A 23,425-nucleotide genomic window follows, 5' to 3' on the forward strand; every position below is an offset into this window, starting at 1 on the left:
TGTTTTTAGAGGGCAAGGCTAGGCCAACAACCACAGGCTGTTGTCAGCAAGCACGAGCAGCTGTAGGGTTAACATTCTCACACAAGTGCTCACTCCTTCCAGAAGTGCTTGAGAAATAAAGTTTACTAGAGAAGCACCATCAGAAATGATAGTGGGGCTTTGCTCCATGAATAATCACAGAAGAAAAAAAATAATATTCACAACAGAAATATTTCTAGCATCTGCAAGTTTGAGTGTGGAAAAAACATTCAAATACCCAGTAAGGCAGACTCAAGCCTCTGAACAGCAAGTGCTGAAAGAGCTCTGCAAATGTGCCTGAGATTTTCAAGGAATGATGTTAAATCCACTTAAAAACAAACACCACGGCATTTTTGTAAACACATGACCACACGGAGGAGGTAAGGATACAAATTTATCCAATTACTCATTCATTGCAGATGACACACTTGGTTCCAATTAGTGCTCCTATAACTTCCATACTTTTTGTAGCTCTAAAAAGAAAGGAAAGTTTGACCCTATGCCTTGGAAACTTAAGCATTTCAATAGATCCAGTGTTACTGAAAAGAAGAGCCTTCACCTAATAACCACACTTTAGGCACCAAACCAGCACTCCTTAGCAAAAAGGGGCAGTGGTACATCTGGAGCTAACCAAACCAGCAGTGACTCCAGGTCCATCAAGGGCCATGACCATCAGGAGCACACTGATCCTGGAATCCAGCATCTCTCCTCTGAGGAGATGCTATGACCCAGAGGGAACTGTCCTACCATTCCAGCACTGAGTGGGAGACCAAGAGCCTAGGAGTCGGGAGGAACTGGTTTCTGGCAGCCAGCATTCTGAGGAGCCTTGCACACCACCTGCCATGCTCGTGGCTACCTGACAGCTATTTCAGCAGCTGTAGGGCTTGGAGCAGAGGTACAGCTGCTCCTTAGCCAGGTAAGAATGAAGCTGTGGGACTGCTAAGATGATCACAGTTGAGACTAGATAAAACCCACAAGTCCGAGGTGTGGGAAGGTTCAATTTCTTGGACTTCTTTACAAATAATGGTCTTAAAAAACATTCAGCATGTAGACAGTGTTCCCCAAAGCCTCCTTCACTTTCTTCTCAGCTTCTGATCACCCAGATAGATAAACCCTAATTGACCTGTGCTCTGAGAAAAAAAATTGTGCCTTTGCTTACAGGTCTTCTGCTGCATGCAGGAGGACAAGGTTCACAGCTGTGGGTTGTCAAGTACAGAGAGCAAAAAGAGAAGGCTCACTCAGCAGTCTGAGTATTTCCTCTGGCCTTGATCTCACTCTCCCTGGCCTTGCTTTCAAATATCCTTCAGACAGTCTCCCATCTGCTTCTTTGTTCTTTTCTAGGGGAAGAGTCAGCTCTCCCACTGCTGATTTTGCATCTCAGATAACAAAATTGCTGTCCCAGGTCACTGCTGGTGTTACACCCAACTGCAGGAGAAATCCTGAGGTTACCTCTCTGATTCATCAAGAGATGAATCAGACAGAAAAGGAATCTTATAGTCCCAAATGGATTATTTTCAAAGCAAACAAGTAAATATACACAGGTGAAAGCTGAACTAAAAATCTGCCATGGCTATATTTCCTGAGAAGAATCAGAAGCAAAAGGCCTGTATGTGGAAAAATACCTTCTTATCAAACCAAGATGAAGAGGTTAACTTTGTTCTTCTCTCTTTGGAGGAAAACCCAGTGTCCTGGATAAGTATCTATAGTGTCCTGGATAAGTATCTATAGCTCCTAAATACTGGAATGCTCATCTAAGAAAGGATAAATAAAATATAATGTAATAAAAACAAGTCAGAACATGCCTAATAAGAATTGAAAGACAATACAGTACTTACATATGTTACAGCTTAGGAAGGCAGTGCAAAGCCCTGATTTGTCTGTTGTTCTCAAATAATCATAAAACTTCAAATAACCTAAAAAACTTGAACACTGCATGTCGACACTCAATTTAAAAGTACAGCTTCAGAAATCTAGGACTCTTGTGGCTCATGTTAGAATAGCATAGCTTTCAGTTTTATGCTGTGTGTTCTTAATGGGGGCTGCATACCAGCTACATCAATACAGAAGAACGCAATAGCAGCACGCAAACTACACAGTATGAACATTAATTTTCATGTAGAACTAATATACTATCAGACCTCTAGAAACATTTTTCCAACACACGAGACATTCTTGTTTCTGTTTCCAGTAGCAATCTGGAAATTTCTAGCATTTATCTTTTAATGACTACAGGGCTTAAAGAGAGGGATGGGGAGTATCTACCAGCCTGTTAAGGAGTCTGGTCTGAAGAGCACTTCAGCAGAAAGTAAGAATGCATATATTTGCAGTAAAAAAAAATTATAACCCTTCTAAACTCTCAGCAGAGGTTCTTAGGTTCAGCCACAGTGAAAGGGATTTTACAGCACTTGTCAAGCAGAAAGCATGCATTTAATAATGAATAAACGAAGAAGATAAAGCTACAAGAACTCGGCAGCACAGAAGGTGGACCAGGCTCTGGTATTTCACAGCAAGTGTCAACAGAGGACTGTGCTCAGGCTGAAACAAATGGGCCCTGCAGAATCTGCAGATGCACTCCCTGTCTGGGGAAAAACACATTCAGCAACCGAACACCATCTTGATGCAAGAGGCAGCATGCTGGGCTCAGAAGATTTGATTTTTATTGCTGCTTGTTTCAATTACTCTACTAACCTTAAAATAAGAGTATAACATTACAATCTTTGAAATTTATATGATCTATGTGTGATCTATTAGGCAATATCTAATAAAGTTGCTCTTTACATCACAACTCCATTTAAAGCATCAACTTGTGCCACATTATAGGCATTGGTATATATTCCTGGGAGGAGTGATTACTATGCACACGTAAAAGCTCAGCGTTCATTTTACGCATGAACTCTACCAACAGGAATGGAAAAACATCAATATTTCCATTTCAGATGCTTGAAAGCAACCTTATCACTCCATGGCACAGTGATAACTGCAAACCACTATGAATCTTTACCTCCATGTAATGCTAAAATCAGCTCAGGACAGATTTTTCCTCACAGGGGGAATTAAAAAAAAATTAGAAAAGGAGTATTTTTCTTACAGTAGCATCAACTAAATATAACAGCCAGAGGCTACTGTAACCCAGATACTAAATTTCCTCACATCAATGCATCCAAAACGCCCCAAGCGTTAATCTAATGCCTCGTCCAACTGGCCTAGCTCCATCACACACCAAAAGATCCACTTATCCTTGGACTGTGCAAGAAACACTGAACAGGACAATCCAATCCACTCTTGCAAGTGTGTGGGGTCTAAAAGCCACCTGAGAGTGCTCTTAGACCACAAGAGATTACAGCAAAGAAACCAAAATCAGATTTTGGTCACATCTTAAGTAGATACAGTTCAACATAAGTGAACAGATGGATTATTCAGAAAGCCAAAAACATAACAGATTGGTGTTTAATGGATTTTCACCACTGAAGTTTAAATGACATGGTAAGACCAATTCCACCTGACCATGTATTTTTCTTTTTTCCCCTTAAGACAATGCCATCAGATTATCCAAAGGTCAATTATGAAAACTTCCTTACTCCCCAAGGGAGGGTCATCCAATATCCATGAACGTAAAGTCAATTACCCAACTTACTCAGCATCTTTCAAGATACTAAGTGGCAAGAACCACACTGTACTAAACAACTCAACTTGGCAAAAATGCATCTGGACCCTAGATGTTTAAGGATCTTTTCAGCCTACATTATTATATCAGATATTAAGCCAGAGACCTGAACCCAAAGTCTAATGTACAGCTTAAAACTGTTTTGGGGGAAGAGAGCAGCAATGTCTGTGCACTGTTTTAGATCTTTTCTGCAATCCTCTGTCCATTTGCTAAATTTCCCACAAGAGTATTCCTACAGAAATAAACCCTATTCAAAAGGTGTGAAACCACAACAACTTTTCTTTCAAAGGTAACTACAATGGCGTAAGAAAAACATCTGAAAATAACACCTTTTCCCAAAGGCTCTCAAATTACTTTACCAATAACTAATGCCCAGTGAGATTAGTGCAGCATTTTTGCTGGGTCCATGGAAAGTACACTTGAAAATAACACAAAAATACAAGAACTAAGGAAGCCTGCTTAATTCCTGCCAGGCTTCTGACAAGAGCCTCGTGTCCCTGCCAGCTCTTCCCCTTTATGTTCCAGGAAAAGCTGCTATTACCACTTCAAAAACAGTGACGCATGGGAGGTGGAGAAAGTTATTCCTTTTCCTTTTGGTAGTTCTGTCACACTGTATATTCCCTTTTGTACAAGCTGAGGTTTTTCAGAAGTACTATCAATAAAGAAAAAAAAGAAAAAAGAAAAGGAGGTGAAGATGACATGGGAAAACATTTCTGAGGCTGGTCCTTCATAGAACATGCAAGGTAAAAAGGCTGGTGAGAGCAGGTAGTCTTTCTGTTAGGCTCCCTTTCTCTCAATTCTCCAATGCTCTGAAAGCAGTGAAACCAGTGAATCCCTTCCTCCCATCGCATTCTGGAGCCCAGCAGCACCATGCATATTCCTGTATTTGGCAAGCGAGAGGTCTAGCATTACAGAAGGAGTTGTGCAAGCAGAGACACCTCCTCCCCAGCACAGTCCAGCCTCTTCCAGCTCCTCTGCACAAATTACACAAGGAACAGCCACGTTGTGGACTTGAAACAGAGAGGCTACTGCACAGCAAAGCTTTCTCTGCAGCACATCTCAAAGTACACACACGAGGGCATTCCTCCTCCCAGGCACCACCCTGCCTTTGCTTTGAGGCACAGAGAGCCAGCCCCAGGCAGCTCTGGCTCCCAGGAAAGGCAGAGCAAAGTTGGTTCTCAGTGCTCTGTGTCAAGCACAATCCCATGACCCCTTCCGCAGAAGGCTCATGGTGCTCCAAGCTGAAGGAAGCGGCACCATGGACATGGTAGGAATCACAACCCAGAGAGCAGTGGGAGACTGGGGTAGTTTAAGAGGTGAAAGGGGAGGCCCAGAAGCTGACCTGCCAATGTTTCCTTCAATTATAAGTATGTCCTTAAGGCCAGTCTTGATATCAAAGAACTGTCTGCAATTGTCTTTATGGTGAGAGGAAACAGACACTCCAAACAGAAAAGCAACATAAGGAATATTCTACAATAAACAATGGAAGATAAAAATAAAAAAATAAGATAGAGAAAACATGGAAAAAATAAAATAGAAGAATAATGTATTTGGGGCAGACTTAAGCCCTCAGGCTGAACAAAAACCTACTAAAATTGCATTAAGGATACATTGTGGTACACTAATACCGTATAAAAACCTGCAGAATTTTAATTTCACACAATTTCACGCACATATAAACAATAGCAGGACCATCTAATAACATAACAGGAAATACATTAAAAGGATCGCATCACACTGGAAATATCACATGAAATTAGTATTTTCAGGTTTTCTATTTTTGGCTAAATGTTTTCAAAATATTTAACATGGAGGAATATATTTCCAAGGCTTACAATAAGCATTTTCTCAGTTTCAGAAATCTTTCTCAGCTGGAAAGGGCAATAGTTTAACAATGAGAAGGCACAAAGGCGATGTATTTTCAGCATCACCATTAAATGCGCAACCATCTATAATCTTTCCAATTTGAATATGCAACTTGTAAGAGTTGAGAGCTGCACCTCTTAGCTTTTTTTAGTAGTACTCAGTGTAGGCAAAAAAACAAGCAACGGATAAACTTGAAAAAAAAACACCCAAACCAAAAAAAAAGAAAAAACAAAACAAAAAACCCTAAATCCCTGCAGTATTAGGCCACTCCTGAAGAATTTTCTTGGCATTTTGGCTAAAGACCAACTGCACACTCTTCTGCAGATAAGCAGATTTTCCAAACTTCAGCTGACATGCCTACATAGAACCTCAAGAAAATCATCATGCAGCTTCTCCTGCAGTTTGGCAACATGGTGTAGCTGAGCAAGTAAGTGGTAGAAAACTGGCTTTGAAATCACATGTGAAGGAAATAATACAGATTACATAAAACACAGTTAAATTCCACCAACAGAGTCAAATCTCACAGACGATGTCTTCCTAAAGTAGAGATAGAACGAACTATAAAACTTGGGTAACAAAGCATTGTATTCACAGATGAAACCCTTTTAAAGCTATTTTACAATCTTTTACACCGCTCTGGCACCATCCAGATCAGCTAATTACATTTAAATTGCAGTGTTATACTACAGTTCTTTACTTGTTTTCTTTGAACTTTCTCCCTTTTCTCAGCCCAACTGCTCCTGTACCTAGAGATGTGGAGAGAGCAATGCAAGTGGGTTGTGTCCATTGTACTGCCTCTCCTCCCCTCAGGACAAGCAGAATTTGCACAGCACTTTGTTGAGATGCTATCAGTTGGTTTGGGGTTTAATGATGAGTTTTTGCTTGTTTTGTTTTGCTTTTGTTTGTTGGGTTTTTTTTTTAATGTTGGGGCTTTTTTAACCAAAGAGGGCTGTCTTGGGAAAGGTGGAAAGAACTTAAAGCCAAATCACAGAAAGAACACTATAATGTCCTGCCTGAACAAAAATGCCCCCATGACACAAATAACATAGACCTAGCATAGACTTGGATTAAATTGTACAAGGAAGCGGATAACCTGGTTTGCAAGACAAGATAAAAATGTATACAGTAAGTTTATGGCAGCCTACAATACTTTTTAGCATAGCTGCACCATGTTCAGTCCATCATTCCTGTACTTGCAGGGATACTGAGGAATTTGGGGATATTTGTCTTATCTCTGTAAGGAAAGGGAACAGAAGTGGGGGAATATGAGCTGTTAGAAAAACAAACATACTAGAGTGAAAAGGGGTAAACTAAAAAGCAAACTCCAGTCCTGACAGCAATCTGCACACAGGAAAGCTTCCAGGGACTTTTTGAAGCAGATGATATGCAAGAGCATTAAGATACCCACAGTGTATGCAACAATTGTACACAGAATACATCAATATGCTTTACCAAAAAAGCAGGGATTTTAGGACCTTCTTGAGATGAGAAGAGAGAAAAGTCAAAGCCTGTGCTTTTCTGCCACTCACAAAGTGCAGATGTGAAGAACAACAGAGTCAAGAAAGCTGCTTGTTATATTTAAAATTAATTTTTCATGCTATAACAATAAATGCATAATTTAGTTTTGATATATTAATAAACTTACCAAGGTGGCAGAAATTATTACTCAACAAAGCACCAGTACCTAACAAAGCTAACATTTCTAACAAAGCTAATATTTCTTTAAATATTAACTTGCAACATCATAAATTCCAGAAGAAGAGATTGCCATCTAAAGCCAGCTGCACTAAAAATCCCAACATCTGCCTTGACCTACCTTCACTGCTCCCTTCCTAAGGCTCCTCAGCTCCACATTGGAGTAGAGGCTCACACACATGGCTGTACAAGCCATTCTTAAGCATCAGCCTCTAGTGTTTGTTAAGAGATGAGCCTCTGAAAGGCTTTCCCCCCTATCAATAGTTTTGTGTGAATAGTTTACTAGTGGTCTTCAAGGCAGAGAAGGAGAAGCCCTTTCATTCAAAGGTTGACCCTGAACAAACACAGCAGTGCCCTGTCTCCCAATTCAGACTGAGGTCAATAGCCATTCTCTTCCTCTAATCAAATCTGAGTCGAAGCTGCTCTGCAGCAGCTATCTCACCCACCCTCTTGCTTTGCTCCCTGGCCTCAAGAAGTTGGTATCTGTAACTTCACTCAAATCCTCAACATTTCACGGAGTTCTACAAAAGCAGTGGTTTGACCAAGTCTTAGGTACAAGGGAATGACTGCAGTTCAAGTGATGTGTGCCTTAAGTGGCTACTCCATAAAGACACGCCTCTGGCAAGCATCTTTGAGGCACAAAGTGGAAATGGCTTTTCCAAAAGGACCTCAGTTTCCTAAGCCCTGGCCAAGAGAGTACTTCCAGACATCCCAGACTATCTACCCCACAGGCAGCATGCTGCTAACCACTGCTTCAGCTGTGGAAAGGGGGAAAAAATTAGTTATCAACTGATCTACAAAGCATAGGAACAAGCACCACTTGAAAGTGCACAGCAGGATGAAAACATTAAGGGGAATATAGACCCAGCATCTCCTCTTTTTTTTCCCCATCTCCACATGCACACTTTGAGGCCCATCGTGCTGTCACACAGGCCTTCTACTCTATGCAGGGATACAAATGTCCTTGTCTGCCAAGCTGCACGACACCCACACATGTTGTCACCTTACTGTAAATCTTCCATACCTTCTGGGTGATTTCTCATGGGCAGCTCCTCACAGCACTAACTCTTTCTTCACAGCACAGCCAACAAGCTGCAACTCTCTCCTCACCCAGCTAACCCACTCTTTTGTAGCACTCATCTTCTTATTGGACACAGCTGTGGCCTATTAAGGGCAGGCCTGTTCCTAATCTTTGGTGATTAGTACAGCTGCAACTCCTCAGGTGTGAGACTGCCTTCTGCACTATTTTCTTACATTCTATCCCTCCACACACACTTTCAGGTCCAGACCAGAATTCTTTAATTAAAGAATTAATTAATTAAACTTGTTTTGTTGTGCTAGCCTTAAATCCCGCATGCCACAGCTATTCAGATCTTATTCTGCACCACCCCTAACTCCCTGAGTCAGGGTCTCTCTTCCCTCATCCAGCAGGCCAATTAATTTGGTTAAATCTGTTCCAGGAGTATAGGGTTATAAGAATCTGACTCTAATGATTACATTTGGCATCCTAACAGTTTGTCATCTGAAATAATCAAATTAGGGAAGCTATCACTGAGACAAAGATATCACTCATGAGTTGACACAGAGTAGATGTTTCAGAAACTGGGAGAGATGAGACAGGACCAAGGGCAGAAATCAGCCTGAGGACCACTAGCAGCAGCCAAATTATAAAGGATAATTTTATATCCTGGGCCTGTAATTACTTTACACAGTAAAATAATTACCACCACCATGAGGAAAAAAAAAAAAAAAAAAAGAACTCTGATTATTAAAATACTTATTTTAGCTCACCCAAACAAATCAGTGGCATTCACCAATTTTTCCACCACAAGAATGGTTGAAGAGTGGGTCTCTGAGCAATGAGAAGCATTTTTCACAGTACACTAGCTTTTCACTTAGGAGCCTTTGCAGCCATTCTCAAGTTTACTGTGTCCTCCTTCACACTACTTATACCAAAGTAAACCACATTCTCTGCATGAGAAGTCTTCTCTTAAAGTAAGTCAGGCAGATGAAACAAGCTGTAAGAGGAAAAAAAAAAGAAACCCCACACAAATATATGTCTACCAAATAACACATTCTGTTCCCCTCCAAGTCTTGTCTTTCTTGGGCAAAAAAGCCACCAATGGCAAAGAGTGAGTGAGACAAGAAGTTGACCCCAATGCTCATTTTCTATCTTTTATTTTCAGCTTTAGAGAAATTGTATGTAATAATCAATCTTCTGCCTCTTTTATGCACAGATTTCAGTGAAAATCCTTGCTTTCAGTAAAGGCTCAATTTCATAAATAATGGTGGCAAGGAGTCAGGCCCTCTCAAAGCAAAAGCACATTAGCAAACCACTTTGGTACATTATATATTCAGCAAGAGAAATAGAAAGAGCATGGCAGTTTAAAAAGGAAATGCTTTCTAATTGGGTTACAAAAAAATTGACAGGAGGAAAGATTCCATGATCAGTTCAGAGCCATAGTGGATTCCTGCCTCCCACCACTTTTTTTTACCCCTACAACTGTTAGAGCTGTGCACAGAAAACCAAAACATGCTGAGTGAGATCATGTCCACATTTCCTCCTTCCAGAACACTGCAGGTGAGTGTGTAAATGCAAAGTACACGAGCCAGGACAACAGCAGGTGCTTTAAGGGCACTGAAAAAGGAGTCCCCTTTTCTTTCCTTTCCCTACCTGTACCAGTTGTCCAGAGCTAAAGAAAAGAACAACAAAGAAGCTGCAATTCTGTCATCCCAAAGCATGGAAAGAACACACTGCACTCAAGGGCAAGAAATCATCTTAAATTTCTACACTTGCATGCACTACCAGCAATTCACTGAACCATTGAATCATGGAACCATAGAACAGTTTGGGTTGGAAGCGACCTTAAAGGTCCTCTTGTTCCAACCCTCTGCAAGGAGCAGGGACACACTCTACCAGACCAGGTTGCTCAAAGCATCATCCAGCCTGACCTTGAACACATGCAGGGATGGGGCATCCACAACTTCTCCAGGCAACCTGCTCCAGTGCCTCACCACCCTCATCATAAAAAATTTCTTCCTTACATCTAGTCTAAACTAACCCTCTTTCAGTTCGATCCATTCCCCCTTTTCTTATCACAACAGGTTCTGTTAAAAAATTTTACTTTTTCTTATAAGCCCACCTTAAGTACAGGAAGGCTGCAGTAGGGTCTCCCTGGAGCCTTTTCTTCTCCAGGCTGAAAACCCCCAATTCTCTCAGCCCGTCTTCATAAGAGAGGTACTCCAGTCCTCTGATCATCTTCAAGGTACTCATCTGCACTCACTCCAGGTCCGTGTCCTTACACGGAGGGCCCCAGAGCTGGACACAGCACTTCAGGTGGGGTCTCACAAGCATGGAGTAGAGGGGCAGAATCCCTGGGGAGACTCACTCCAGCAGGTGAGCCCACGTTCTTATGTTGGGGGTCCCAGAGCTGGACACAGTACTCCAGAATGCTAGGTTTGTAAATCTTCCCACCAGTTAAAAGTAACCTTATGAATCCGTGTATAACATAAAAGTAAATTTCAGTGAAACTTGCACGCGTGTTTTTTAAAAATGTTTCCTATTTCAGAAACATATGCAACTGCATGACTGAATTAATAATTCTGTTTCCTGCAGTTCTCTTCTTATTTCAGTCTTTTGTAGCAATCTTACAGGCCACAGTTCAGTTGCTTTCTAAGACACACCTTGTAAATGCATTAAGATACATTTTCACATCTAAGTATTTTTTGATTACCCTACCTCACTTCACTTCGATTTCCTGACATGAGGGATGTACCAACACCTACCTCCTTTCATCTTCATAAAGACACACTTAAGATATATGTCATAACAGTCAATATTCTGGGCAGGGAAGAGGAAACACCATTATTTTTAAAGAATGTCCCTATTTAACATCATTATCACACACCAGCTGTCATGATATAATGTGTGAGATTGCACACATTTTATGTAAAACCAACCTTAGACAACCCTGTGAGCTTCATGCTCTTAGTGGTTTAAAAGAAGTGCATATTTTTTAAGGCAGGAAGTGAAATCCATCTCTATTCAAACTGAATATCACGGATGGATCAAGACAAAAGATGAGCAATGGAAAACAAGCACCAGAGCTTTTAATCCCAAAATAGTTTTGGCAGTGCAAAATACTACTGCCTCCATCCAGAGACTGCCATCCTGATAGCTGAACAGGCACAGGAGCTCACTCCGTTGCTTCACAAGAGTCAGCCACATTATTCAAGCAGTGTTCAGAAGCCACATGGAGAGCACACAAAGTGGCCATAATTGCTCCTTTGAAAGTAAACACAGATAGATTTTATTTTTTAAATAGAATTCCAGTCTTTGTAAGAGTCTTTAGAAGCAGAACGTGAAATCTCAGACCATGTGCACAGAAAAAATATAAACTTCTTTGACAGAAGTCAATTCAGTTTTTTGTTTTAAAAGCCCATGGAAACATATGTCCCAGAGAAAGTGACAAGGACATATGAATTGCTCCCAGTGAATTTACATTGGGAATACAGTAAATTTTAGGGAGAGCCACCTGCCAAAGCAACTGTCTCAGTTTCAGAAGTAACACTGTGATATTTTAACAAAGAGAATGTAAATGACTGAGGGCAGAAGCATAACAGAGACTCCTCAATGGGATTTCCTAATAAAGTGCTTTTGGTCACTACATGGCATCACACTATTTCTATAGCCTTAGATTAGGAAAAAAACAACAACAAAAAAAATCAAAATAAATTTAGCAACAAAGCAAAGAAACCTGACCAAACATATAGACAGCATGGCCACTTGCAATATTTCCTCATCTTTTATGTCTAAAATAGTACTACTTTGGAAAGGAAAACTAATCTCAAAGGCAACTAGAGCAGGAATATTCTCTTTTTCTAATAGTGAACACAAGAAATAGGATGAATCCTGAATTCCAGCCTATCATGAACCACTCTTAAAAACATCAATATTTCATAAGGAGTTGATCACATTTATTTCACCATGTGAAGTAAAAGCCATTTATATCGGCTTTAGATCACATTTTAACTTCTCAATGTTTGCTGCTAATTACAATAAATCTGAGAGAAAGAAAAAGCAGAAGGAAATAATCAGCAAAATTATATACAGATATCTCAGCTATTTTGGGGAGGGGAAAGCAGCACCACAAACAGCAAAGGTAAGAAGAAGCCCAGTCCCTAAAAGCATTTATTTGCATGTGATAACCTGATAATCACTGAGGTCTCTGAATTAAAAGAAAAAGAAAAAAAGAGGAAGAAGAAAATACTGAAGTATCTCAGACACCAACAGGGCATTCTGCCTGATCCCTTATGGTGGCAAAAGGTGGAGGCCTCAGAAGAGGGAGTAGGTGTAAAATTTCTCTTCTTTTTCTGGCTGTCTGTCTCCCCCCACTCCCCTCTTATCACAACTGAGACCTCTCCATACCCATCAGCTTAAGCTGAAGCTGGAGAGAAGGTCAGAAGTTATCAGTGTGAGGAGAAACACCACAGGCACTCAGCATGATGCCTTCAACCTTGTCCTCATAAAAAAACAGGTTTGAACAAAACAATCACACAAAACCAAAGCAATCCACTGCTGCTTAGAAAAGAGTGACGTCTCTATCTATTTTAACCCAATCAAAATACTGTGGTGAGCATCCCATTGAAGCCAAACACAGCTGGCTCCACTCCTGCTGGAGTACTCTGCCTCTGGCTGAGGGCCACCTGGAGCCACCTGCTCAAGGGCTCTGCCACAGCTGGGCTGCCTGCAGGCAACACAGAGCAGGTATGGGACCCCAAAGGTAGGAACAAGCCTTGACCAGGGCTCCCCACCTTGCTTCAGAGCTCTGGCACTCAGCTCTGGCCTGAGAGCACCACAGCTACACCTTCACTCGGTCACTTTCCCAGCTGAGGCCACCCCACAGAGCCAGCTGTGGGTCACTGCAGTGCTGTCACCACTGGAGCTCAGCTGCCACCCCAGTCCTGCTGAGTGTCTCCCTGGCCCACAGTGGGACTGTGCCCCACTGGGGAGCCCCACACAAGGGGAGTCTGTTCTGCTCACCCTGTGGGGCAGCTTGGCACCTTTCAAGGCCTCCTATATGCCTGCAAGTTTCCTCACTCTCCCCAGTGCAGCTTGGCTCTGCCAGAGTACCCAGATGGGACTGGGGTTTAGCCCCAATCACTTGAGGACTGATTTTTCTGCCTGTTCAAGCTGGTTATTGCCTTTTCAGGGCTGGATACCCGTTTGCTGCCCAAACACATGAGATTTGGGGCCAGCAGACCAGAGGCAGCTCAGCAGCTCATGATGTTTACTGTTTTGCATCATTATGACTAACTGAAAAACTAAATAACTGCAGATTGAGATTACTGAGGCAGTAAACTCCTTGTGCAGACTGAAAAAATCTGGTTTATATCAAAATTCCTACACATAATTTCCCAACTCTGGCACCTAAATCTGGGATCCCAAAGCATCTTAAGGCAAGCATGGTGTTGTCATTACATTGCAAGAGCTCCATTATCATTATATTGCAAGGGTTCTGTATTGCTAGAGTTTCATACCTCCTTGATGTTTCTCGTAGGCAGCTCCTCTAGGCACTGACACTTCCTTGTCCTCACAGCAGCTAACTGACTCCATTTCCCACCAATCCACTCTTTTATAACACTCTTCTTATTGGCTACAGGTGTGGCCTGTTAACATCAGGCCTACTCCTAATCTTTAGTAATTAACCCAGCTGCAACTCTTTAGGGGATAAGACTACATTCTATAGCACCTTCATTTACCCATACTGTATCCCCCTACAGCACGGTCTTTATCCTCCAACTTCACCAGTTTAATACTGGGATCCTATTGCAAGCAACATCAGGGGCTTTGCACTTTTTTCTGTTGTCTCAGATTCTAATTTCCATCTTAATTATCAGATGACCTTCCTATAACAGAGTGATTTAAGCAGATGGTTACATTCATATTCTAGTACTCTGTACCTTGAATATACTGTGAACAACAGGGCCAGCAGTCAAGTGTTTTTACAGCTACCTGCCAAGTGCAGTCATTTTTAAATAATCTACCTTGCTCAAAGTGGTACTGATTTTGCTGAATTTCCCTAGGAAGAAAGGATGAGAGATCATTTAATTAAAGCACAGATTTGGGTATCAAGGCTCAGTGCCAGCCTCTGTCATCAACGTCCTCTAAAGCCATGAACACATTTCACAACAGCTCTGGGGTTACCTCGATGAGGACAACTAATATTTTCTCCCTATTAAGTGCTAGACCCAAAGCATGGCACCTAATTTGCTTATAAACACCCAACTACTAATAAAATTCAACCCAAAATCTCAAAACAATCCATTTGCCACATGTGCACTCAAGAGACAGCACTCAGAAGATTAATGTTTCAAACCAAGCTCTCAGGAGTCGAGGAGTGCTGGCATGAAGGTTGCCCATGCAATCACATTTGAGCCCACTGGTGCGTTCACTTAAGGATACAGTCTTTAATTACTGAGCTGCTTTTGCTGCCAGCATTTCATTCAGCATTGCATTTGACAGGCTCACCCAAGGCACAGCAACTTGGTTTTACCCACTCTGGTCAGAACGTGGCCATACACATTATTTACTGAAAACCTTTCAGTTCCAGCTCAGAGTACAAAATTTCTTCGTTTTACAGGAAGATTTCCTGTAGCGTTTAGTACTAAGCAGTCACTTCTGAAGTGAGGTTATTTATCTTCAGTATCACTGTTTTGATGAGAGAAGGGTGAATGTCCTCTACTACGCAGGTGAGAAGTGAGACTGTGCTGACACAGTAAGGCCAAAAAGTCTCCATTAATCTGAGGTACCAAACTTAAAGTGCTTCTGGTGTAATTTTTTTCAGAGCATTCTACATTTCATGGAACTTTGCATCCCCAAAGTGAACCACAGTCTCTACAGGCCTTTGCCACAGCAGACAACATTCAGCACCTCTGCAAGAAAGAAAAATAAACTCCCCAAAACTACAAAAACAACCCAAAACCCCAAACAAACAAAAAACCAAACCAAACGATCCAATATAAAGATTTACACACTCAGAGAAACCTTGTAAAAAGAGCATCTTTAGTGATTTGCAGCTTCTCAAAAGGCAGTTTCCTTCTAAAGCAAAGGAAAACACAAAATCCAATTCCAGCAATCAATATAATCAATTTCTCTATGAATAAAAACTTTTTCCCCACCAATATAAATCCCCTGCATTTCTGCATCGAAGAACAAGTGGTTATACCAGACAACATCCAGTAAATCATTCCCCTGAAATACTTATGTTGTGCACTGAAACCTACATGTATGTACACAAGTAGTGCTCACTAACTCATGAACCTCTGAAATGTTCTCTCCCTTTCAGTACCTCTTCAGTCATGGAAGGTGAAAGTCCCCCACCTGAGAGCTCAGGAGATTAAAGAGAGAAACAACACCCAAGGCACATTTAGGCATTTTACTGCCAAGTAGTACATCCCTCAGAAACCTCACTGATGATTCAAAGCTTGACATTCTCATGATCCCATCAGTTCAGAACAGTATTTCAGTATTTCCACAATATATTTCACTATTGATAATAGTTATGATTCCATGTAAGTCCAAAAGCCAATCAAGTGTAACTACTTCAGTGAAACCTGTCAGCCTTCCCTATAAACATGGCTTTCAAATAAATAGAGAAAATCAATCACCATTCACATATTCAATCTATTTCCAGTACAGAAACTGTAAATCAAGGAACTAGATATAACGTGGGTAGATATTAAACAGAAAATATTTCAAGTTTCTTTAAGTAGTGGCTCTCACAGAAAAGTGAGCCATTATCTACAGTCTTAATGCCCAGGGATAGCAACTTGTACTTTAGGAAGATAATTCAGAAGTGATTAAAATTTTGTGGTTTTGAAAGACAAAATAGCACATTTGCATGGAGAATGTACCTAATATCTGTGATAACAGCTTTGGCAACAAAACCTTCAAATATGGAACAGCATGAACACAAGACACTAAATTTCAAATATCTTGCAAAATATTATGGCAGCATTGTACTTAATTGTGCTTTTTACTCTAAGAGTTCTCCTGATAGAAATGTATCAAAAGAGCAAGGAAATACAGTTGCATGTCTTTTTGTGTGTTCAAGATAGTATGCAAATGTAGCAGCTCATTACCACAGCTTTCTTCCTATCAAGAGAGGCCAGCAAAACTATTCTTGAGAAAACAGGAAAGCATACTTAAGTGAGATTAATTTGACACTTTCCTCCATTACGGTTTTAAGAACAATTTACAATCCCACACATTAAGCATTTATTTTAAAATGCAGATGTAAGACTTAACATGTTGAGAATACCAAAAAACACAAATAGTCATTTGAGTTCAAAAAGCCCAACAGTTTTACTGTTGCTCTTCACTGCATAACAGCTTCAGATTCTCAAAATTAATTCTACACACTTCATTTTGCATTTCTTGGCCACTTAAAACTTTTATGGATATAAACACGAAACCTAACCAGCAAAGGCAGCAGAATATTTTAGAACAGGTTCCAATAGTAGTTTGCTTTATCATCAGTCCACAACACAATATCCAAAACTCTGAAAAATAACTCAGTGATAAACAAGTGTGTGTACACATACACGGCTGCACACCAACCCTATGCAGGCTATCATGAAAGCAAGAAAAAGTAAGAAAATAAATCACATGGACATCTTATGGCACACAGAAAGTTCAAAGAATACTTCCAGAGGAGATTTAATGCATTCTGAAAAGATACTGGCTTTTCCTCTGCATTTGTAATCTGAGTCATTCTATTGTACTTACCAATATTTTGTTATCCACTTTATCTCCCTTGGTTTCCAGCTTTACTTTCTTCTTGACAGAAATTTTGATTTTCCTCCCAATAACATCCCTGACACTTTCTGAAACAAAAGAAAATATCTTCATTAAATACCTTCAGTGTCAACACAAGAAGGAAACAGATGCCACTGTTGAGTTTTCAGAAAGACTCAGAGCTATGTTGTCCAACTGCTTGCACTCATGGGAGTCTCCTGCACATGCACCAGTACTAAACACAACCTAACACAAGTACTATTTTCTAAGTATGCCATCTACACAATAACTTGTGTCTACTATGATAGCATTATTGATGTCATATGCCTGGATTCTCAACATAATTTGGTATTTTTTTTCCCAGCACTACTTACATATCAAAAGCATTCCCAAGACAAGCCACAGCACTGCTTAGCTCCATTCTGGGAAAATAAAGCAAATTCCTCACTGCTATTATTTGTAGCTGAAAAGCTTACGAAAGCAAATTAGCTTCTTGCACTGCACGAATTTCCACCTCTTGTTAATATCAAGGAGGCTAAATGGGTCAGGCAATGGAGGAGCAACTGTTCACACATTTTGCACTCTGTGCATTGAAGTAGCGAAGCAAACCAAGCAGACTTCCAGATAGTAACACCTGGCAGCTATGCAGAGGATGCTGTGGAGGCAGCTTTGGTCCTGGTCCAAATCCCAGCAACAACGTAGCCACTCCATGGTGCCAGCACCAAAGCTACCTTAGTTGCCATAACGCTTTAATATGTACATGCACACACATGATTACACAGTCTCTGCCAATTATGACACGAACCAGCTTTTCCCCTGAACATTTGCACCCTGGCCTGAAGGGAACAGACACACAGGGAACTGTGTCTAGAAAGCTTATACAACTACTGACACTGATGTAATTGAGAGATAAACAGAGGAGTTCATCTAGAAGAGCCAATTTGGCACCTTCCGTAAGTTTCACTCCCCAGCCCCCACTGAAAGAGAATGAGAAAGAAATCTTTTCAACACATTAACCTATTTCCAGCCCAACAACAGGCATCTGTAAAAGGAAAGTCTCCACCCTCTCCAGACACATACACTTTGCCCTCGGGCACGCTTAAGTTTAAAAGCAAAAATGAAAGATAATAGGCTATTCCTGAGGCTTTTAATTATAGTGCTCTGTATAGCGCTTTCTGCACAATTTTCATTCGGTAGTCAGAAGACGTTAGCACAAACAACACACCATTTATTAAGCCTGGATGTTTAACCCAGGCCACTGTGTTCTGCCTGCGGGGCAGAAGGGTGTGCAAGTCAGAAACGTGGCCGGTCAGAGAGACTCTTCACCCGAAAGAGCTCTTTCTGCAGAATCGGCATGTTTTCCCCAGGAATTTTAATTTCCCTATGGGGACACAAAAGCTCCTCGGTGGCAGCGGCTGGCCCAGAGCAGCCTGTCCCAAGGCGCAGCCCCGGTGGCAGGCAGCCAGCGCGGCCGGCTCCCGGAGCAACCGCCTGGGCCGGGGCCAGGCTGCAAGATCCCGGGGCAGCCAGGTGAGCGGAACCCGGGGGAAAGTCCAGCCCGATGAGAACTGCTCTCCCAAGGCCTCCTCTCCCACGGGTAATGCCCAGTGCCGGTCTTTCTGCCCCTGCTCGGGAACCCAGCAGCAAGCTGACCATAGAGTCTTTTTAACCGAGTCCTGTCTCCTTGCAGAAGGTCTTGCTGCTTCTCTGCCACTTTACCTCCATGTGCAGCCTGTGCTTTTTGGTTTCTCCTCTGCCACAAACAGCTCCAGGTGCCTGCATCTAGCAGGGGACTTCCTCCTGACACACCTGCATGTAGAGGTGCACTTCCCTTTGCTGTTCCATGGGTCCTACACAGCAGAAATGGGAATGACTGCAAGCCCTCAGCTCCAGCACTCTTACTCCAACAAGCCATAGGGAGACTAAGGGGCCTGGGACCCCAGATTGCACAAAGCATCATCAGGATGCCAGCTCCTCACAAGGCTCTATCTGCCTGAAAGGGCTAAAAACACTACTTCAAAGAGCTAAGATAGAGATTTCATACTCTTCATGGGACTGAAGACAGTTCCCCCCATTGGGAATTCCCTGATGTTGGGTGGCAAGTGGACTCACAAAATAAATTTTCAGACTGAGAGATGGAAACATAACATTAAGGTTCACTTTTCTCATGCTGGAGGCTTCAGACATCCACACCTGGGAGGAGTGGATCCAGGCAAGCCAGCCGTAAGAGAGGGTTTCTTCGAAGACTATGACCTACGAGACCTGACAAAGGTCACACGGGAAGTGAGTAACAGAACAAAAACTGCAGCTCAAACACTCCTATCCCCAGTTTAATCTCCACACTCCAATCACTCTGTGTTAAAGCACATCCCTTCATCCTGCTCTCAAAACATAGTTATTACAAAGAGCCTATTTAGAGGTTAAATTTTAACATGTGGACACCAAAATACTGCTAGAAATTAAACCAATCTACATGAACAGATCCACACACCTCAGAACAGCCGTTGACAAATCAAGCTGAGTGCAGGGCACCAGGGCTGAGGGTTAATTCTTAAGATGGTTCAAAGCCACCAGAGGAGGCTGTGAAGATGCTCACCTTATTTTTCCCTGTAGTATGCAGCACCTCACCTACAACACTAGAGTGCAGACCCATGGTGAGTAAGAAATACTGTGTATTAGCACTCAAACATGCCTGGCCACTTTAAAATAGGAAAACTGCATGGTTTTAACCATAGCTACTCCTAGAACTCTTCCCAGCTCATAATTTCTTAGCAGCAAGCTATAGACTACGGTCTCTCTGTAAACCACATGGTTTGGAGACCAAGAGGACTGCAAAATAGAGCTATTTTGACTCTACAGAAAAAAAATATCTGCAGCAGCTGCAAATGCCCACCCAGACTTTACCAGTATTTGATAAATGCTAAAATCACTTGCTGAGGAAACTGAAGGAAATGCAACAATGTAAATTACCTAAGTAAGGTTTGAAGGATTGTATTCAACGCCACGTATACCTTGCTGTCTGACAAATTTCTGTTTCCATCTGTCCTTAAGACAACGCTTTAAATCATTACAATGCCGGTGAGATCTCTAGACAGCTCTTCAACAAGCAAAACCAAAGGAAATTCGGCCTGAACAAGGTAGCTGAGGGCCTGGAGCATCAGACCGGTTATCCCCAAATGACACTGGTTACACACACGCCGCCTGTGTAACGATCCATTTATTGGAAGCTCCCCAAAAGAGGTGACAGCATTTTCAGGGTCCTCGCCATCACCTGTGACTGAGTTCCTAAGCGTACACCACGCAGGATGGAGGCTCGTGTGCACGGGGCCATAAAACTTTAATTACAAATACCCTCACTCCCTCCTACATCCAGAGGAAAATGAGACTTAAACTAGGCAAAACCCGGGAGGATAAATAAAACAGCACAGAGCGGAGCCGCAGCCCGTGCCGCCAGGCTGAGGACGTGCCCCGGGCGGGCGGCGGTGCGGGGGGCCGGGGCAGCTTCCCAGCGCGTCCGCCAGCGCTGGCAGCCTGCCGGCACCCCGCACACACCGCTCCGGGGGGGACACACACCGTGCTCCCGCGGCCCCCGGGGCTCAGCCCCTGCCCGCGGCCGCCTCCCCTGCCCGCCGCAGCCCCGCACCCCCGCCCGCCCATTGCCCGCACGCAGCAACGCGGCCTCGCCGCCCCCCGCGGCTCCTCCGAGTCCCTCCAGCCCCGAGCGGAGCCCCCGGGCTCCCTGGCCGGCCCCCGCGGCGCTTCCCCGGCTCCACAGACCCAGCCCCGGATTCCCCCCAGCCCCATCTCCGGCAGCGCTGCATCCCGCGCACGGCGGCCTCCAAACTTGCCCCCGCAGCACCTTCGCCCGGGACCCCGCAGCCCCCATCCCCGCCGCCATGCCCCGTCCCTCACCGATCAACTCTTTGGGGACGTCGGAGCTCTCCTCGGCCATGGCGGCGGCGCTGCCCGGCGCCCGGGGGTGCCCGGCGGCGGGGCTGCTTCAGCGGCGCGCCGTCCCTGCGCCGGGCGAGGCGGGCATGCACCCAGCGGGCGGGGGAGGAGGAGGAGGGCCGGCCGTGCGCCTCGCTGCGGAGCGCGGGTGTGTGCGCGGCTGTGAGCCCGGGCGGAGGGAAGGGGCTTCTCCCGCCCCCGCGGAGCCCGCTCCCCCCGCGCTACATGCCGCCCCCGGCCAGGAGGGGCATTTCCCGGCAGGGATGGAGGGTCCGCAGGCGGCCGTCAGGCGCGGCGCTGCGGGCTCACGGCGGCCCCCGCGCCGGCTCTCCCGTTCCCGCCTGCGCGCCGCCCGGCTCCCCCGCCCGGCACCGGCGGGAGGCGGCGGCTGCCCCCGCCCCGGGAGGGCCCCGACCCGGCCCCCGAACCGCGCGGGAGCCGCCCGCTCGCCCGCACCCGCCGAGCACCCGGCGACAGAGCGGGGAGGCGGCGGCGGCGGCCGGGAGCATCGCCCTTAGGAAGCCATCGCGGCGAGGGAGGAGGAGGAGGAGGGCAGTGGGCTCGGGGATTTAGCGCGGCGGCGACGCCGGCCCCTCCTTCGGCCGATGCCGCCGCTCGGCGCTGTGGCGGGGGCCATCTGCCGGCGGCCGCGGCGCTACACAGGCCTGGGCCGGCCCCGCCGCCGGGGCACCACCTGAGGCGGCCGCAGCGCCGGCCCTCCCCAGCAGACCGTGCCTTCCGCAGCTGCACCTTCAGCCTTCGCCCCGCGGGAATTCTCCTCTGGGTTCATTAAAACGGGTTTAAGCTACGAGGGGGGTGGTTGTCATCGTCAGGTCAGTCCTGGCCTCCTGGGAAAGGGATTACCCAATTCCTTTCCAGAAAAGCTGGGTCACTTCGAGACCTAGAAGAGGCTAACCTTTGGTCCAGAACTCATCTGCCTCTCCCTGGCTCCGTCACCTCATCTCCATGGGGACGGCGGCTGCCTCGGCACCTGTTGTGAGATAACGCCATGGCTGGGGACAGCTTAGCAAACTCCTTGTGCAGGGAGCCTCGGTGCTGCTGAACCTGTGCTACATTGAAGGGATACATGCCTCCTTTCTCTGGACCAAATTAAAATCCACAAGTTGCAGCATTTTGCTTGTTGCACTTTGCCATTGAGGGTTTTTGTCATGCGGTAACAGCCACATTATAGAAACACAGCACGTGAGCTGCCTAATTGCTCTCGTAAATATAAGCACAGAAAGATGCTTATTGGATGAGAGCAAAGGAAGAGGCTCGGCAGCCCTGGAAATCCTATGGCTTGCTTCTGGTAGCGATGCCTGGTTTCAGTGAAAGGATCATTTTCACTGCAGCAGGACTGTGATTGGTCACCCTCCATCCTAAAGGGGTGGATTACTGCATAAACCTCATATTTCAAGCACTCTACAAGTGTGTGGTGGATCTGGGAGATCAAAGTCATTTATGTCTCGTTAAAAAATCTGAAATGCTTTCAGTGAGAGCAACAATGTGAGTCCAGTGAGAGTTATATTGCTGGTATAGTACTACACTGCTGCACTCCTGTGTGTCACGGACTACTGTATACCATGGCCTTCACAAGAAACATGACCACTTTGAAATTGGTGTCACTTACCAAATAAATGTATCGTGTTTTTTCTTGACACTAACCAGATCTCTAAATTGTCAGAGGTGATTTTACCAAGACAGATACCATTACTGCTGAGATGGACATGATTTGCAGTCTTTACAGTTTGCTGTAAAGAATAAACACATCCTTTAAAGAAAATAAACAAAAAATGAATGTATTAGTAAAAGAAAGAAGTAAGCTGTGAGCTTTTAATATACAGCAATGTCAACCAATCTTATCTGGATATGAACATCTATCTCCCAATAAAATTCACTGTATTCCTTTTCTCCTCTGCTCTCTTTTCCTTACTGTAACTGCATCCTTTTATGATGGACACAGAATACTTGCTGACCTCTTCCTTCCTTTTCTGCCAATTTTTTCTCATGGCTCAGCAGAAAAATGCTCACTGGATACACATATGCTTACTTCCACCAATGAACCTGGGTCTGGGTTCTTTGTTCTGGCAGGAAGCAAAAAGAAAAATTGTGAATTTAATATTTTTTCTAAGACCGAGGAGGGAAAAGTTAGACCATCAAGTCTAAGAAAGGCCATAAAATTTCATATAGTTACTTATGTATTGAGTCTAGTTCCCCATCAGCTAAAACTTCCAGAAAGGTTATTTTTATTTCATCACTATTCACCTGCTCTACAAAAACTATAAATTTTTGGATCTGTGACCTCTTAAGCATAACAGTTCCTCATGCTACTACTCCACTGTCTTGCTTCTGACATAGTATTTGAAGCATGAACCTTGCCTCTTTGGCTGCTGCCAGACAGCCACAGGCCTCTTACCTGGAAAAATGATGAG

At 43.9% G+C, this 23,425-nt stretch overlaps 1 protein-coding gene across 4 annotated transcripts in view; it reads right to left on the reverse strand.

Moving 5' to 3' along the window:
• Positions 1-21,350, reverse strand: part of CARMIL1 (capping protein regulator and myosin 1 linker 1) — a 190,616-nt gene extending 169,266 nt beyond the window's left edge. For 3 of the 4 annotated variants that reach the window (XM_064705711.1, XM_064705709.1, XM_064705710.1), the window contains exons 1-2: positions 20,955-21,349; positions 17,034-17,131 (exon numbers count right to left, since the gene is read on the reverse strand). In XM_064705711.1, coding sequence (XP_064561781.1) covers positions 17,034-17,131; positions 20,955-20,994 — 138 coding nt within the window. In that variant the 5' untranslated portion in view covers positions 20,995-21,349. Of the gene's footprint in view, positions 1-17,033; positions 17,132-20,954 lie in introns of all 4 variants that reach the window. The other variant, XM_064705708.1, reaches the window with a different exon arrangement.
• Between the last annotated feature and the right edge of the window lie 2,075 nt (positions 21,351-23,425).

The sequence above is a fragment of the Zonotrichia leucophrys genome, chromosome 2 (genome assembly GCF_028769735.1).
Source record: "Zonotrichia leucophrys gambelii isolate GWCS_2022_RI chromosome 2, RI_Zleu_2.0, whole genome shotgun sequence".
Classification (NCBI taxonomy): domain Eukaryota; kingdom Metazoa; phylum Chordata; class Aves; order Passeriformes; family Passerellidae; genus Zonotrichia; species Zonotrichia leucophrys.